Source organism: Thalassophryne amazonica, chromosome 3, assembly GCF_902500255.1.
Source record: "Thalassophryne amazonica chromosome 3, fThaAma1.1, whole genome shotgun sequence".
Lineage (NCBI taxonomy): Eukaryota > Metazoa > Chordata > Actinopteri > Batrachoidiformes > Batrachoididae > Thalassophryne > Thalassophryne amazonica.
In genome coordinates, this window is record NC_047105.1 from 88,218,391 (window position 1) to 88,238,156 (window position 19,766).

General features: G+C 43.0%; 1 protein-coding gene across 1 annotated transcript in view; it reads left to right on the top strand.

The window, feature by feature from the left end:
- The window catches only part of LOC117507223 (plexin-A1-like), a 570,294-nt gene that overhangs the window by 338,554 nt on the left and 211,974 nt on the right, over positions 1–19,766 (top strand). Inside the window, 1 exon segment of the mRNA XM_034167043.1 lies at positions 1,905–2,019. Coding sequence (XP_034022934.1) covers positions 1,905–2,019 — 115 coding nt within the window.

The window sequence follows — 19,766 nt, forward strand, 5'->3', positions numbered from 1 at the left end:
AGCGCTTTTAGCCCCTCACGGATGAAAAAGAGCTTTAGACAAAGAACAGGGGAGAGCTTTTTAAAGTGAGACAGCCAAGAATGAAAGGGAAGGGTGGTGAGAGAGAGTAGCAGAGATGGCGGGAGGGACACAAAGGGGCTTGGGCTCAGTGACTGAATGGATGGCAGAAAGAGAGGAAGAAAGAAAATAGGAAAAATATGTGCAAGCAGACTTTCTGTGGCAGTGATCATTGAGCATATAAAAGCCAAAGAGTGACAGCTTCAGGAGAAAATGTGTTGAAAGAGGACAGCTGGTGGCAGGTTAGAAGATAGTGAGGTCGTGGTGAAAACAAGAAAATAGGATTATATTTATGTTGAACAAAATGCTGATTTTTGTGAACATGTTATAAGTAGAAGTCAGTTTGTCAAATTTGTTCAAGCAAAAGTTGCATAGTAGGATTGCACTGGATCAGTCGGAGGTGAAGCTGTACATCACTTTGGACCATTGATCCCCAGTTGGGACTGGAATAAAGATTAAGTATGTGCTAGCCAACATCTGGGTCAAGCTGTGCCAGAAATTTCAAAAAAAGTGTGTGAGACTAGGGTGACACTCCAGAAAATATTTTGTACAGTAAGGAGAAAACTCAAAATCCAGAATATTTTACAGTTCTGGTTCAGTTGCAGTGAAAACTACAATGGCACTTGGAGAGCAAAGACCTCCGCCAACACTTCAAGGCTCGAATGAGTACCCGTTCTCTTATGTAACGTCCCCCTAAGTTGGAAGAAATATCCTGAATCTACCCCTTCATCTGGATCTCCTTCACACTTCATCTTTATACAGTGTGTCCGGAAAGTATTCACAGCGCTTCACTTTTTCCACATTTTGTTGTGTTACAGCCTTATTCCATAATGGAATAAATTTATTTTTTTCCTCAAAATTATACTCACAACACCGCGTAATGACAACATGAAAAAAGTTTTCTTTTTTGAAATTTTTTTATTGTTATCATTTGCAAATTTATATTAAAAAAACTAAGAAATCAATGTACACATAAGTATTTGTACCCTTTGGCAGCAATTGCAGCCTCAAGTCTTTCACACTGTAAAAAAATCTGTTTTTCCCTCATTCATTTCAATAGACGCTCTCAAGGAGATGTCATCATACATGATGTCCTCAAAGTCCAGTTTAATGAGAGGTTTTATTAAGGTTTTGAGTGTTTGTCAGCAGCAGATGAAATCAGGCTAACTTCCCCATGTTTGACTTCATTTCTCAGGGCATATGACACCAAAATAAATCGCAATACATCAAGATTTTAATAAATATTTATTTATTTATTTAGAATAGCCTGCTTATTTTACATTTTATTTACTATTGATATGCACTTTAACTATCCAGCAGCAAGTTGAAGCTATGGTCAGTATTCAATATATGTGTAATTCACATGTGAAGGGGGGCTCCACAAGCCTCACTGTTATGCCACACAAATACATAATCCACTATTAAAATGCACTGATTACATCTAGCGCTACACTTGACTGTGCATTTTTGTCTGTTGCAACGTCACAAATCAGACATGGTCATGGCAGCTCAGTTTTACTCTTTGTCTTTACATTTCTGCCTCTTAATCTAATTTTAAATTTATGTAAACATGTGGTGTGACAAATAGGTTTTGCAAACCAGGTAACAATTAGGTTACTGCAGGATTGAGATATTCGCTATGAATGTATTTTCAATTCACCCAAGAATATATGCAGGTCATCTCCGTATGATACATAGAGTTCCACTACTTCAAAGAGTGGACTTTTTGTCTAACCAGTTCTGGTTTATCTATCCTCTTGTGAGATGTTATCGGTTCAGATTCAGTCTTTTTATCACATGTTTTTCCAGTATGCCACCTCATTTCTCCTTGTCTTTCATTATTCCAGCTGCCTTTCCTGTGTCAATGGATCATTCCCGTGCCACTGGTGTAAATATCGCCACATGTGCACACAGAATGCCAATGATTGCTCTTTCCAAGAAGGACGTGTCAACATATCAGAGGTAAGATTCAAGTTGTGTGTTTTTACATATTGCTGTCAAACGGTTATTGCTGTCATTTTGGTTATTTTATAACCAAAATGGAATTTGTGGATTTTGCCTCAAGATCAGCAAAGGAAAGGGAAAAATGTTGACTCTTAAATGTTGCCGAAGAGATGTGATTCCACCCCAACCCCCGCTCTGAAACTTTGCACCTGACCCAAAATTATATTCGCTAACTTTGGGCCCTATCTTTATATGCTATAGCACAGTCTAAAATGTATATTGCATTTTGGGTGTGCTCACTTCTTGCTATTTACAAGGCTATTTACAGTCTAAATGCAAAGTAAGATGCAGGGTGCAAAGGGGGTGCATTTAGTCTCTTCATTAACATTGGATGTCTTTTTGAAGAAAGGTCATGAAAAAAGGTAATAAAGCTATCATTTCCTTGAAGCCCTGGATGTGTGGGAATTTGGCTTATTGCTGTTTATATGGTGGACTCAAGTGAGAGGTTTTCATGTGAGGAAAAGAAGGTATGCACAAGGCGCCAAAGTGGACAAGCAGATCATTTATGTGAACATCCACTAAAGCTGCCCGAGGTGAAGCAGCATGGTAAAGTTACATATTTTGCATTAGTTTTCAGTTTTATTTCATTGTTTTCAAATTTGGTTTTGTTGTACGTTGATGCTTTCATGCCATCCCATGCATATGCATCACCAAGCTATATGTGTCAGATGTGTCTGAATATTAAGCCACATAATTAGTAGAGAACATTTATACTGGATTTTAGACCAGGTTTCTGCTGTCCCACAATACCAATGCACCAATAACTGCACCAGATCACACCTTATTTTAACAGCACAGGCGCACAGACCAGCACTATCTATACACACACACACACTACTTAAACAGTGTAGGGGCTGTGCGTGAAGGTGACAACTCCCTCAGTTGAAAACTAGTCATGGCATTGATTTGGGTCAAATGTAAGATAGCAGCCTTAATAATGCTAAATTGCAGCTGTTTTCCTGGGCAGGAAGTAAATTTTCATAGAAAAGAGTTCAAAGAAAACTAACATTAACATAAAATTAATTAATTCATTAAAATTAATTAATTAATTAGTTTTAAAAAGTAATTAATTCTATACAACATACAAAATGGACAGTAAACGATGTAAAAAGCAATACTGTATGTAGGTTCCTTTCCATATAGGCACATTTTTACATCTACTGTGTAATGCTGCAGTGATCACACAGTGAAAGCTTGTGTACTTAATCCCACATGCAAACACAAGCTGTGACAGCATCGGGACAATTTGAACTCTTGCAACGTACCAGCATTTGCCCTCACACCTTCTGAGGCTTTCGCTTCAGGGTTTCTTCACATCAACCTGCTGTGTGTGTCTGCTGTCTCCATGTGGCACAGTGACAACAGCTTGTGTACTGTGCTGTTATAATTCTGTCGTGACTCATAAGGCCACAAGCAGGCTGAGATGAATGTTATCAGTGTTTGAAATATTGCCTTGTTCTTACATTGCGAAATGCTGCATTAGTATAAAGACTAAATTCAGTTGTGCTGAGTGGTGGCTGCAGTGGACAACATGCAGTCAGTGCATAACAACTGCTGATCACCTTCTGTGTCTACAAAGAAGTTAGAGATGGACATGGAGTGTGTTTTGTTTATTTCATACACAGAATAAACTCATACATATTAACACAGAAAATGTATTTAAATTAGGGCTATACAAAAAAAAAAAACAATCAGTTTAGGTGAGTACTGAGATATTTTTTTTCTGCACTACTGTATGAATTTTCTCACCCCTCCTATTGATACATAAATTTAATTTAAAATGCTCTTAAATCCCTGTGATCCCTACTGCGTCGCTCCTATGGATGTCGCTGTAAAGCCCCGTTTACACATAGACGGTAAGAGCTCCCGGAAGCCTCCCGGAAGAGTTTTTGGTTCCTCCGGGCCATCTTAGGGATCAAACGCCGTTGTTAATGCCGGCGCTAGGGGGCGTGGCTTAGTTCCTGCTTCACCAGGAATCGTCGAAAAAATTATTCAACATGTCGAATAATTCTGGGAGCGCTCCCAGAGAATTCGTGTGACGACAGAGACAACGCGAACAACGGCGTTTGATACTTTTTAATTGCTGTTTCATCCTGTCCCTTCCTGTACTGCCGCAGTTTACACCGCCGTTATTCGGCAGCCGGCGTTGTATCCCTAATCAACGGAGTATAAAATGGAGATAGAGCTCACATTGGCATACACAACAGCGTTTTAACCGGCGTCAGAGGCAGACAAAACGGCGGCGCTAGCGGACAGTATGCCGTTCTAAACGCCACCTCCCGGTTAAAACGGATGATAGGCGGCGGTCAGTATAAAAACGCTAGCACGCTGCATGCAGGCCTCTCACTCGCGGCCAGCTCCAGATATTTCTGCAGAGAAGCTCCAGTATGCCTCCTAAAAGAAAGTTGGCAGCGGCAAGAACTTAAAGAAGAAGGAAACCATGAGGTCTGGTTCAGAAGCAGAGGGGAGGCCTGTGGTGGAGATGGAGCAACACGTTGAGGAGGGGGAAAGGAAGGAGAAGAAAAGGCTGAGGATGATCTCCCTCCCCCTGCAGTAACAGAGGCATGTATTCCTGCTGCTTCAGCCTATTACACTCTGGGGGCGGTGCCTATATGCAAATGATCCTGGAGTAACGCAGGATTTGCCTGGATAAATCCTGGGTATTAACCAGTGGTACACATGGCATTATTGGCGGCAGCAGAACACCGCCGTTCTCACGCGCTTCTTAACCTGCGATTGTAAAGGATAGAACTGGGTATTAACCCCCATTGCCTGACATGTGCCGGATGCTACAGCGTCAAAATGCAGCTTTATTCGGCGGATTTAGTGGCGTTTTATCCGCCTATTTGTGGATTTTTCCACCGCGAAAACAGCTGGAACTACCGCAAACTTCAGTCTAAGTACTACCCGCCGACAAAACCGTCTATGTGTAAACGGGGCTTAAGGCTAGGCTGCGCTTACCTTCCAGTATCTGTCATCTGCCTCCCAGGATTTCTCATTAAACTGTACTAGCCTGCTGTAGTTTCATAATGAGTTGAAAATAATTTGTTGTATGCTTCCATCATATAAAATATCTTTAATTTTCTTTCTATTTCATTCCTCCTGACCGCCAGAGGGCAGTGTTTTAGCACCTGGATAACAACATGTGCGCAGCACAGAGGTCGAGAATATATACCAACAAAGTCACGCCATTGGATGTGACCTGGGTGACGTCACTGGTTGTCTTTATATACTAGACGCACCCAGCGCTCGCTTCTTTTCTACATTCTTTTTTCTACGCTTCTTTTCTTGCATTCCTAGAGGTTGAGAACGCATTTAGCTGTGATTGCTGCTCTGGCTTGTAGCCTTGCAACCCACCTTCAGTTGGAGCTACGTGCACTGCACATGTCCTCCAGAGGCTGCGAGACACGGCTTCACCGTTTTGTGTATTCTTTGACTGACGCCTATCGTGAGTACGCCTTCCTAAACGCCGGGTGCGCGCCTTTGCCGCTGCCCTGCTGGGTATTTTCCTCTGTGCACATTAGCTGTATTGTTTCAACGAAAGCTGGCTATTTGTTTAGTTGTGTCACTAACCCCGTTAACTAAGTGGTAGTGTGTGTATCAGAACCAGTATAGTGTACTGTGTTGGGCTTGCTGTGAGTGTTTTCCACTCCTTGAAGTACTTCGTCTGCACTGCCGCCATTTTGCTGTTTAACAGCTCCGCTAGCAGCTAGTTTTGTCGTCGTTGCTCTAAGTGACTTAACACTTGGGCTGTGAGTTTTTCGGCTGTGTGCATCGTGTTATTACTGTGGCTGTGAGTGTTTCACGCTCCGGGCCTTGCATTAGCTTTTACACTGTGAGTGCTTCATCCGCCGTGCCGAGTCTGCGACTGTGAGTGCTTCATGCTCCGTGCCTCGTGTCGAGTCTGCGGCTTTGAGTGCTTCACGCTCTGTGCCTCGTGTTGAGTCTGCGGCTGTGAGTGCTTCACGCTCTGTGCCTCGTGTCGAGTCGACGGCTGTGAGTGCTTCATGCTCCGTGCCTCGTGTCGAGTCGACGGCTGGAGTGCTTCACGCTCCGTGCCTCGTGTCAAGTTGACGGCTGTGAGTGCTTCACGCTCCGTGCCTCGTGTCAAGTTGACGGCTGTGAGTGCTTCACGCTCCGTGCCTCATGTCAAGTCGACGGCTGTGAGTGCTTCATGCTCCGTGCCTCATGTTACTATTTGCACTGCGTGTGATTCACGCTTTGTCTTTCCATCTGTAACCGTCAGGGCTTGCGTTAGACATCTGCACGCAGTCCACAATGTTGACAGGGCCTTTGTTGGCTGTAGTACCTGCTTGGCTCCCTTGAGCCCAGATGATGGACATATATTTTGCCCCTCGTGTCTTGGGATCGGACACCTGAGGGAAGCCCTGACTGGCGATGCCTGCCTTAATTGTGCCAGCATGTCACTGGCAGAGAGATCTGCTAGATTTGCGGCATTGGAAAGTGGAATATCTAGTGCGACTTTTGCCTCCAGCCCCAGGAAGGAACCAAAGCTCCATAAACGCCCACATGCAGAAGCCCCTTCTGCTAAGAAGGTTACTCATGACCATGCTTTGGCTGAAAAGGTCGAAACGTTGACTTCTGAGTTTGCTCACATTAAGTCCTTGCTTATGAATCTACAGCCTAGGGATGCAGTGACAGTTCCTGTTGTCCCTAATGAGGCTGATCAGACCAGTGTAGTTACTCAGCAGGAGGAAGATGTCTTGTCTATTGCTGCGACTGATTCCTTGTACATGACAAGTGATATAAACTGTGTGGAGGATGAGGATGAGAGGGGTCTTTCTCCAAGCCATTTATTAGTGGGCTCTCACACCTCTGAGGCAGAGTCCCTGCCGCAAACCGTACCTGGACTATCCTTTGTCAAGCAAGCTGTTCAGTTGGCTTTATCCAGGCTTGGGATTGACAATCCCCCTGCGGAAACCACCGCTTCAAGTGCCTTTTTCAAAGTCACTCAGAAGCCTGAGTTCAACATTCCAGTTTCACAACCATATATCGAGGAGCTCCACCAATGTTGGGCGGACCCCAAATCATTGACCCATCTATCGCAGGACTGCAGAGCCCTTAGCTCTATGTGATTTGGCGCAGTATGGTCTGAACCGTATGCCCGCCGTTGACAGCATTATTACGAACCTGGTTGTGGCTACAGCTGATGCTGCTCGGCCTGATGCCCGCTGCCCACTACCTCAGTGTAGGGTCACTGATGACCTCCTTACCAAAAGCTATGACATAGCGGCTTGCATCGGTCACCTGGGCAACTCACTGTCCCATTTAGCCCTTGCCCTCTCAAAGTCTTTGAGGGAGGCAGAGGTTGGTGATGGTATGCAAAGTCTTAGTGATGCCTCACTCCAAACCTTTGCTTATATGTCCAGAGAGCTTGGCAGACTGATGTCAACCCTTACCATCACTAGACGTCAGGTGTGGCTTGCGCAGTCCCCCCTGTCCGAATCCTGCAGAGGCACACTTCGTTCGCTGCCGGTTCTTCCAGGCCAAGTATTTGGACCTGCGGTCCAACAAACTTTGGAGCGTGCTTTTGAGGCTAGTAAATCTCGGCAACAGTTTGTTGACCTACACCGGTCTTCCAGACCTCAGCCAGTCAGACATGCTACAGCTTTTCACTCTACATCCAGGCTTCTGCCAACTCCCAGAGCTGTACGCGCTTTCGCAGTTGAGGGCCAGCTCTCCCAGCGGCCTGTCTTTTGGGAGCCTACGGGCAGACCCCCGAGAACTGAACGGTTTCACAGCGCTTCCAGTAATCGCGCCCAGAGGTCCTCAGGCATGCGAGGCAGAGGTGGTCGGGTCTGACTGCCAACGTTTGGCCCACAGCCGTTTTTCACGAAATCAGCTCAGCCACTGGGAGGCTCAAGTTCAAGACCCATGGGACATTTCAACCTTGTTCTAAGGTTACAGAATTCAGTTCAGATGTCATTCTCCAAAGTTCAATGGGGTGAGGATGACTGTTGTTTCCGACTCAGTGCAGTCTGCCACCCTACAACGGGAGATTTTGGAACTCCTGGAGAAAGGGGCCATAGAGCCAGTTCACAGTTCATACCAGCTCAGGGGGTTCTATTCAATTTACTTCCTTGTTCCAAAGAAGGATGGCGGCTTTCGTCCTATCCTCGATCGCCGACGTCTGAATTGTTATATCAAAGTGCTGCAGTTTCACATGCTCCACACAGCAGACGTCCTTCAAACTATCACACCAGGAGACTGGTTCACAAGTGTCGACTTAAAAGACGCCTATATCCATGTGCCAGTGGCGCCTCGTCACAGGCACTTTCTCCGCTTCGCTTTCAAAGGTCAGGCATACCAGTTCAGGGTGCTTCCTTTCGGCCTCTCTCTCACCCCTTGTACATTTACCAGATGTATGGCTGCAGCACTAGCCCCACTGCAAGCTCTTGGATTAAGAATCCTACCCTACTTAGACGATTGGCTTGTCTGCGCTCCGACTCAGGAGCAGTCGCACAACGACACAGCTCTTCTACTGAACCATGTCTCTCATTTAGGACTCACAGTGAACTTTGAAAAGAGTTCTCTTGTTCCCAGTCAACAAACGACCTTCATCGGCACTGCCATCAACTCCCTGACTATGACTGCATCGCCATCCCCGCAGAGAGTGGACAATGTAATTCGTCTCGTCTCACACATTCAACGGGCTGTGACGCTGCCTTTTGGTTTGCTGCTCCGGTTGATGGGCAAATTGACTGCAATGTCACTAGTGGTACCTTTGGGACTTCTGTTCTTACGTCCCCTACAGATTTGGATCAGCAACCTAGGCCTCAACTCAAAGTTGCATCAGCACAGGCTTGTACGACTCTCCAACCAGTGCCTTCTGCACTTCAGACCCTGGGGGAACGTGGACTTCATCTGCAAGGGTGTCCCTCTAGCCTCCATCCCTTCTCGCCGAGAGGTGGTTGTTACAGATGCATCACTCAAAGGTTGGGGGGCCTTGTGGAATCACAGGATGGTGAGGGGTGTCTGGAGTCCTCAGGAGAGACTCCAACACATAAACGTGCTGGAGCTTCACGCTGTGCGACTGGCTCTCAAGCATTTCCTCCCAGCCCTGAGAGGAAGACATGTTCTTGTCCGGTCGGACAACACGACAACAGTCTATCACATAAACCATCAGGGGGGCACCAGGTCCAATCACTCATTGGCAGAAACTCGGAGGCTTCTCTTATGGGCGTTGCCTCGCCTTCAAAGTGTCAGTGCAGTTCATCTGCCCGGCGTACATAACAATGCTGCGGATTTACTCTCCAGACAGAAACCACCACCGGGAGAGTGGAGACTGACCCTATTGTGGTCCAAATGATCTGGCAGAAGTATGGTGTAGTGGAAGTGGACCTTTTCACTTCAAGCACCTCGACACATTGCCCACAGTGGTACTCCCTCTCGGAACCAGACAGCCTGCTGGGGCAGGATGCATTGGCTCACCCGTGGCCGGATTGCCTCCTTTATGCCTTCCCTCCTCTCCCGCTGCTGATGTTGATGCTGCACAGAATAGATCAGAGCAGCCACAGGGTGCTGCTGGTTGCTCCATTCTGGCCGGGGGGGATTTGGTTTCCCATGATTTACAAACTCCTCGAGGGGGAACCTTGGGCTCTCCCGGAGAGGAAGGATTTGTTGTCACAGCTACAAGGGAAGATTTGGCACCCTCACCCAGAACACCTTCAACTGTGTGTGTGGCCGTTGAGGTGCCGGACTCCTTGTTAAGTTCTTGTGACCAGGCTGTTGTTCAGACTATCCTTAATTCACGTGCTGCTTCTACCAGGGCTTTGTATGACAACAGATGGAAGCTGTTAGAACCAAACGTTACACCCGGAGCATTACCCTGTGCCTATTCTCCTCAAATATTTACAAGAACTGCTGGAGAAAGGACTTTCTGTCGCTACCTTGAAGGTTTATGTTGCTGCAGTCTCTGCCCGGCACGTCTACGTTAATGGCAGGTCAGTGGGTTCACACCTCTTAGTGTGTCATTTTTTGAAAAGTGCTCTACGTTTGCGGCCTCCAAGGCTTGCATGCATCCCTTCATGGGACCTTCCTCTAGTCCTGGAGGGTTTAAGCTTATCCCCTTTCGAACCAGTTGAAAGTGCTGATCTTAAATGGGTGTCAGTGAAGACTGTCTTTCTACTTGCACTGTCTTCGGCTAAGCGTGTGGGAGAGGTCCATGCCCTATCAGTCACTGGGGACTGTTTGCGATGGAATTCTGACGGCTCTGGGGTTACGCTGTGGCCTAATCCGTCCTTTTTACCGAAGAGAATTTCAACCTTTCATGTTAACCAGCCAGTTTCCTTGGCTCTGTATGCCCCGCATTCTGATCCAGGATTATCTGTTTCAGGTTCCCTGTGTCCTGTCCGAATGTTGAAGCAGTACATTAGTGCGACTGCCAGGATCCGGAAAACGGATGCCCTGTTTGTGTGTTACGGTGATCACAAAAGAGGCTGTGCTGTCTCAAAGCAGCGACTCTCACATTGGGTCGTAGATGCCATTTTACAAGTATACAGGTCCAGCAGTTTTCAGCCTCCTAAGGTTAGGTGCCATTCCACCAGAGGGGTGTCCACCTCCTGGGCTGCACTGAGAGGTGTCCCTTTGAGTGATATTTGTGCTGCTGCTACGTGGCCTTCGTCCTGTACCTTCGCCCGCTATTACAGACTGAATGTGGCTGCTCCTCCTGCGGTGACTTCAGTGGTATTGTCTGCCTCCACTCCCCACTGCTGATGCAAGGTGAGTGTGACTCTTCGTGACCTTGTTGGTATTAAGTCATCCAGGTGCTAAAGCACCACCCTCTGGCGGTCAGGAGGAATGAAATAGAATGAGAGTTACGAATGTAACTACGGTTCTATGAATTCCGGATGACCGCCAGAGTTGCTTGTCACTCAGAGTTTTGCGAGTTCATTTCGAAAAGAAGCGAGCGCTGGGTGCATCTGGTATATAAAGACAACCAGTGACGTCACCCAGGTCACATCCAATTGCGTGACTTTGTTGGTATATATTCTCGACCTCTGTGCTGCGCACATGTAGTTATCCAGGCGCTAAACCACCGCCCTCTGGCGGTCATCCGGAATTCATAGAACCGTAGTTACATTCATAACTCTCGATTTCTATAAAGCGTCAGTCAGTCAACTCCCTGTAGTGCCTCTCCCTCCCCACTCACACAAAATATTGGAGGTGTTTTGATAACATCATCTGAAGTAAGGACCCTGTCCCACTGGCGTTTAGGAGGATTTGCGGATGGAATGCGCACAAAAGTGGCCCACATCCGCCAAACAACCGCAATAACCGTGTAACATTCCTGTATGAGTCGGCCACCATCCGAACACGTCCGTGATCATCCGCAGAGGCACGCATGTCCGCAGCCAGGATTTTTGAGCGGCTCAAAAATCCTGCTGCGGATGAGATCCGCATCACTGCCTGAACACATACTGAAGACATACTCAGGACATACACAACCAACGCGCCGCATATCCCCTGTCATCCGCTGATATCCGTTGGCGCGGCTTGGCGGCTGACCGGGACAGCGTGCAAAACAGATATGACGTGTGCCCAGCACGGCCACATCACGGTCGCAAATGGTATGTCGCGCATGCAGACAGAGTGGGCACGGATGAAGCGAGTGCATCACGGCTGCTGTGCCCCTCATGGGGGCGCCTCCGCGGTCGCCTTCGCTTCTGTTCCCTGTTATATCCGCTTTTCTTCCTCATGTATTTGCTGATCCACCCCGGGACATTTGTCATTTCCGCCCACCTTTGTTGCGGACGCTCAGCTTTTGTCTCCTCATTTCATGCGCAAATCCTCCTAAACGCCAGTGGGACAGGGCCCTAAGTAATGTTACCAAAATGTAAACATTTTTACCATTAAATGTGAAAATATTACTTCAATAAAGCTACAAAAGGATTACCACTAAAATATACTTTTTTGTGGACTATTTCAGAATAATATACATTATAATAACACCAAGCACTACTTATAATATGACACAAATCTAAATGGCAACAAAACACCAGCCTCAATATAAAAACAAAACGTAACACATGGAATAATGTACAAATAATGAATGTTTGATTGCAATGATACAAGTATTTCATGAGGTGAAATATGGAATTGCACAAATGAAAAAAGACATTCATTAAAAGTTACAAAAGGATTACCACCAAAATATACTAAAAATGGCAAAAGTAAAAATACATTTTTTGATGACCATTTCAGAATAATATACATTATAATAACACCAATAGCTATAAACACTACTTATAATATGGAAAAAATCTAAATGACAACAAAACACCAGACTCAATATAAGAACAAAACGTAACACATGGAATAATGTACAAATAATGAATGTTTGAGTGCAATGATACAAATATTTCATGAGGTGAAAGATGGAATGTTTGTTTCAGCTGATTATTCCATCTTTCACCAAATTAAATATTTTTCAATTTCACTAATGAAAAAAGGATTATTTGTTTTATATAACACATAAAATAGGTCCTTGTCATTTGATATTTTATCAATTTATCAACAAGAGAAAAGGGACTTAACATTTTTGTGTGGTTCAAAACAGTCCAACACAAACTTTAAGTAGCAGTCCAGTCCAATTCAGATTTGTTCTCAGTCATCTTGCAAAAACAGTCAGATAGTTCAAAAACAATCCTGATGATGTAGTCCAAAGCTGATGCCGTGCATTGACTTCTTCGTGTACAGACTGCTGTCTGTTTTATTCAGTCCAGCGAAAAATCCCGACAGAAATTTGTCGAGGTCTTAATCCGACAGCATTTCTGTTTCAGCTAGTGACGTCCCAGCGAATACTGCAAATGCCTTCAGACGGCTTATGGAGTAGTGGATTTGTTTTTTTGTTAGATGAAATAGCACCATCAATAAGCTCCTTCAAATCATTGTCTGTAACCAAAACAAACCCTGCCATGTTTGTTTTTAAGATAAGTGCATCATTGCTCGTGTGAGCCTCAGCGGCATGCAATGTTGTATTGAGCCAAATTTGCACAGTACATGAAAAACAATGGCAAATGGGATCAATATTAATATGATGATCAATATTATGTGACATACAAACCACCAATCAAATCAAATGACAATATTTAGGCGTTATATAATATATAGGAATAATGAATGTTTATCAGTGCAATGGTAAGAATCTTTCACCGAATTAAAAATGTTTTCCATTGCATGAATGGAAAACATTCATTGCTTGTTTTATATAAAACCTAAAATAGATCCTTGTCATTTGATATTTTATTAAATTATAAACAACAGAAAAGGGACTTAAGCCCTTCCTGGTCCTACGGTGTATGCCAAAGCTCGGTAGCAAGACCAAAGCAAGTACAAAACAGCAAATGTTAGCTCTCCCAGGTTTGTCTGTGATCAAAGCTGTACATATGCACACATGCACACAGAGGCCACTTGGCTATTAATATATAAATTAAGACAGTAAGTTAACATAAAAAATACATAATTAGGAGGAAATAAAAGGTTTGACTTCTTCCTCTAAAACTGTTGAGGGCTAAGGTCTAAGGTTCTAAAAACATCCCAGACTAAAACGCCATTCCATCTCATGGACTCAAACTCCATTCCGCCTCATGATAGAAACTTTGTGTAATTTATTACCACCCTTGAAAAATATCAGCTGCATGTTTTGTAAACACTACCCAATCTAGAGCCCATGCAGCTGATCTGCTCTGTGTAAGCCTGATCCCGTCAGATCTCAGAAGCTAAGCAGTGCGGGACCTGGTTAGTACTTGGATGGGAAACCTCTTTGGAACACCAATGGCTGTGTGTGTTTCTCCAGGTAAAACTGGAGTTGCGTCAGGAAGGGCATCCGGCATAAAACTTGTGCCAGCTACCAATGCGGCTCTGGTTGTATCCGCTGTGGTGACCCCGAACATAAAACGGGGGCAGCCCAATGGAAAACAACACCCAGTCTAGAGCCCACAGATCCCCACGGGCAACACGCTAGTATTACTTTGTTTGTAGTCTGACACACTGGAATCTTCATGCAGGTTAAAGTCCCATGTCTTAATGGGTCAAACTTTATCAGATTACTTTCTTGTTATCCATTTTCTGACCTGGAGCAGTGTAGAATCAAACACAAGCATGTTAACTGCAGTCTTCATACTCACCCTCAAAACAACACACATGCTCAGCCTTCACGCCTCACAGATCTAACGTTAGCAGATTAGTGCTCCCATCTGCAAGACACAGGGAGATCGCTGGCTAGCATACTCAGAGTTAAGAGGCCAGAGAGGCAGCGGATGGATAAACAGGAAAAGCCAGCAGTGATGAAAGGGAAAAACATGAAAAAGTGGAATTCATAGAACAAGCAAAAGCTGAGCATTGTTAGTGGTGAAAGCCAAGCGAGGAGATCCTCACACCCAGACTTTTAAATTCCAAAACAAAAAGGCATGGCATGTGTGATTCCACATGCTGGCAACATGCTTGTAGAGGTGGATGTCTTGAAAATACATTGGTGTTCAAGTAATTAAATTTTAATGTGACTGTTTTTTTAAGATACCCTGCATTAAGAACAGATCTGTTCATAGCTAATATCAAAAGTATGGATATCTTGATCTGATCAGAATAGGCCCAATCCAGGCATTTTTGATGAATCGTATTATAAGGTAGGCACATGGCTGATCAGTACAGTGGACAACAGGCTTTCAGGGGTAATATCAAAAGGGTTATACAAAGTGGAAGCAATAGGTCAGTGTACAGAGAGAAATCAGATCAGATAGACTTTATTGTCATTATCTTGTGGGGGTCAGACAACAGTGTAATTAAATATGTGTAGCATTCTCTGAGAGATCATAATAATTGAAGATTAAAAACAGTCAACAAAGGTCATTTAAACTGTGGAAGGGATGAAGAAAGCATTATACACACTGGCATGTGCGGAGACTTCTGTCACCGTACCTGCCTTAAAAACAAAATAAAATTACAGACTGCATGTTGTGCTCAAGTTTTTATCATCCCCACTGTCGCTCGGTTTTTCTAACAAACACATATACACGTGTTTTTCATGTACAAAAAAGTAAACATTCTGACAGCACACTCATACAGAGTAATTCATCATCCTTTTCCTAGCTGCCATATCCATTAGATGTGCTCTCTATGCTCCAGCAAGCATGGCTCTTACTGTAGGCTTGACTTATCCTTCCCTTCTCCAGGGCCCAATACTTCTCTTTTTCTAATCCATGCACTCCATACCTCACACCCCATCTTTGTCTCTTCTGTGTCTGTCTTCACTTTTCCTCCGTGTGGATGAAATATTGATAGTAAGGAGAAAACAGAAATTTTCTCCTCTGACTGACACTTTTCCATTCCTTCTGTTTGTTCCTGTGTGCTGGTGTAGTTGGACTAGTGGTGTCGGACTGCTGTCACTTTAGTGCATGTGCACATGCACACCAGCATACATAGTAGAGCGGTTAAGGCCAACTTTTCACAAGAATCGTTCAGTTTTTGAAGAAAGCATGAAATTTTCCACAGGGATACTGTGGGACCTAAGGACCATGAAAAAAACAGACCCCCCAAAATTGCGCCCCCTGGTGACTGCCATATTGAATTTTAAAATGGTCACTGAAATTCACCAATTTTTAACATTATTTCAATTTATGATATGCAAAGGACAGTAATTACAGCATCTATCACTGTTTTCAATATCAGGGTATATTTCAATGAGGTTCTGAATCTAGTCATATGGCAGCCATATTGGATTTCAAGATGGCTGCCTTGTTTTTTACTTTTCTTTGCTTTTCTTAAAAATGACAGTAATGCAGGGAAAGAAGTCGATCAAAGTTTAGTATTTTTGGTTCTAAAATCAGTAAATATCAATGAAAGTCAACCTCAAAGGGTCTTGAGGTTCTTATACCAGTGTTATGTAATAATAAAAACACCTATATGGATGCTATGGCACTATTTTATGCTGCCAAGCTGCCCAATACATCAGAGATTACAGTTAAGACAGTGCTAAATTTCCAAAGCAAAAGTGAAGCTTAAAATCCTATTTAAATTCTTTATCTCTTGTTTGCTTAATAATGCTTATCTTTAATGCATGTCACGATGTTTGGCAAGCTGCGTCATGGTATATGGGGTGACATATGAGTATAGTATATGATGCAGATGTCAATTCTGCCCGGATGACATTCTTCACAAAATGCAAAATGCTCCAGAAACATTGACAATATTCCTCCAACAAGGGCAGCACTCAAGGAGCACATCAGATCAGTCTTTCTGGCAGGTTACATCTGGGGTCAATGTTTGCATCTTCAGCCAAAACTCCCACAACCAACAGACTGGGGTTGGCAAAAATCTGCAAATGGAGGTTATCAACCATTTTGGACCACATTACCAGTGGCTGAGAAGGCATGCATGGAGCTTGTTGCATGCGGCTGCACAAAGTCTTGCACAGGCAATTGCAAATATTTTAAATCATTCAAAACTAAAAATACTTGCACCCAGCTGTGCAAATGTAATGGGGAGTGCTACGATGGATAAGCTTCTGACATTGATCAGACACATGCCAGCAGGGCACCTTTTAATTATAAACTTGCTGTACATTTGGCCATCTGGGTAAGATTTCCCCACACTTGGGCTATTTGAAATGGACAAAAACGTTCATATATGTTTCTAAAGTACTAAACATTTACTGATGCAACTTCAAGTCATTCTGTTTGAAAACAAAAACAAAAAAAAATAGAATATTCAAGTTTGCTGTAACAAAGATAGCATAAAAATCTCCAGTTTTTGCATTGTGCTTTTTAAATAATCTGTTTTGTTCTGTTACAGATCTACACGTTTAATTATAATAAATCAGCTGTTCGTTATAATCGTAATTTTTTTTTTTTATAAATTTGGGTCAATAATATCAGTTTGCGCAGGTAATTCCTTGTAAATAACACACTTTATAATGAAGTATCCCAGGAGCGATACAGATTATTCCACTATGGCTAAAATAATTCAACTGAAATGTGGAACTGGCATTAGCTGGATATGGCTAATACGAACCATATCTTTTGGCCTTGTTTATATTAATTTGGCAGCCCACCCATCTATTTTACCTTTAAAGTTGCCATGGTGCATGGACATGTTTGAACTAGATTTCTGCCTCCAGGATTTAAACATAGATCTTTATTACCAGTTACTTCATTTGAAAGGTAATTCTCTGATGTCTACTCAACATATATAGCACTGTATGCTAAGTAGGATGCATGGAAAAATAGAAGAAAAATATTTTGACAATAGAGTGAAATATGGCAGCCATCTTGAAATCCACTATGACAAACATCTAGTAGATGAATTGTGAATGAAACTGTTGCAATCACTACTTCATAGATACCAATGCCTGAGGCTTGAATTTTGAATTTGTCACTAAAATAGCAGAGATAATCAATACTTAATTTTAATTGCAGCCATTTTGGAATCCATTATGGCCGGCATCAGGCAATTAATGTAATAGGTTAATTGGACTCCTCATTACTTATGGGTAACTTTTACAATTACGCTTCCATCTTTACAGAGGACTAATATTTTTCATAATCTTCATTTTAATGGTGGCCATCTTGGAATCCAATATGGCCTCCATCTCACAAAGTTGAAAATGAGTCCATTGGATTCCCTGACCCCAAAAACATGGGTAAATATTTTGGAATTGTGCTTTTATCTGCCTTAATTTGAAAGTAAATGGCAAAAATATGTTGAAAATAATGGCCATTTTTTAATCTAATATTGCAGCCACCAGGGGGCGTTATTTTTGGGGTCTATTTTTTTTTTATGATCCCTAGGTCCTATAGTATCACTGTGCCACGTTTCATGCTTTCTTCAAAAACCGAATGATTTCTGCCTTAACCGCTCCACTACTTAAACCTTAATTTATAAATAAGATGGTCTTTTTTTTTGCAGTCATATATTCACCCTGCATACAAACCCCAGATGCACAAAATGACATGTACGGAGTACATGCTTATTTGGCTCATTTTTAAACTGTGATGAAGACCACATAGAATGTCACACGGGGCTGAGTGGTGGCTGCTCGTCACGTCTAAGTGCAATTTGACTCGTGTTGCGATTACTGCACAGCTGGGCAGAGAAGGAACATACAACCTGAATATAGCAACAGTTTGACAGGTAACCTGAAACATTTTTCTCCATCCTTCTCTTGCTATGACTCTCGTCTCCAACAGTATCTGAATCATATGTTTCCATGGTAACAAGATGATGAGTGTATTGCCGATGAGGGCAATTTTTTTCTTAACTCCTTTATCATCTCCTCCTCACACAGGCTGAACCAACACCATCTTACCTGTCTGTAATTTATTTAACAAATTAAATTAGAACTCTTTTTTTGCGTGTCAGATGAAATCTCAACAGAAAAAAAATATACCGCAGTGCTAGAATACCCTTGGCCGGATGCTCATTGTGTTCTTTATAATTTGCTCCTCAGAGTGTAAGGAGCCAAAGTGTGAAAGCTGCTTTCAGAGCAGAACAGAACACTCCAAAACACAGTAGAAGTTTATGATGTGACCTTTGTGTAATAGCAGACAGAAATTGCTTTGAGATGAAGACAAACAAAACACATAGACCATTTTTTATATATTGTTCAAAATGTGCATTTGTGTTTGTTTGAACCTTTTTGTTGTACAGTCTTTCACACAAGAGCCCAAATGACCTTTATAAAGTGTCAAAACAGTTGTTTATTATAGTTTGCTGTGTGTTTTGAATAAATGTGTGTGGAAAATTATATTCCGCTTTACTTTTTCCTTTCTTATTTCTGATTGTAAACCTTTATTACACTTATAAAACACAACTATAGCATATATATTCTGAAAGTACAGGTTGTCCTGAAAAAACAGACATAAAACTTGATTGTGGGTTGCAGGGAGAGCTGTTAACAGCAATAATAAAACATTTATGCCAGGCGAGTGAACTGTCCAAAAAATGCCCTCGGACCCCAGAGGGTTAATGAGACCAAACGTAACTCCATAGGAAGTTAGCTTTGAGTTAGCAGAAGTCGGCATGCATCCTAGTGTCTGAAAATGTCTTGAAAAATGACTCCAGAGGTGTTATCAGATTGCAAAAGCAGTGTTTTCGGTTTTAGAAGTGTTTCTTGCTTGCTAGCTTTTATATTATATATGAGAAACACGTATATAAACACACAAAACAAAGTGATTCTTGAGATACCAGCCATTGATTTTACGGTAGGGATGGGTATTGTTAAGATTTTATCTTTTTATCGTGACTCACTTTTGTGACTCACGATTTACATATTTTAATGGCTTTGAGAGGAGTTAAAAAGCAGAGTTGCCACTTCTGAAGAGGAGCGAAACGATGAACCAACAAAGCAGCAGATCAAAGCACTGCTTTATTGGTTCAAGTTTCAAAGCAGATCCGCGCTGCAGAAATGGTTGATTACCGACCCGCTGCAGGGTCGGTAATCAGCGTAGAGAAATGATCATTTTTCCTGACAAACACCCTCAAAAACAACATCCGCTCTGAAGCATGGATAAGGGAATCGTTAAGCAAAAAGACTATTGATATCGGTAGATCAAATAATTTCTTAACAATACCTGAAAAGAACAGGTTCTCGGTACCCAAGCCTATGTTACAGTACAGCTCTACTCTGATTGGCTGTCACACCCACCACTCAAAAACAAAACTGAACAGATTGAAACAGAATGTGACCT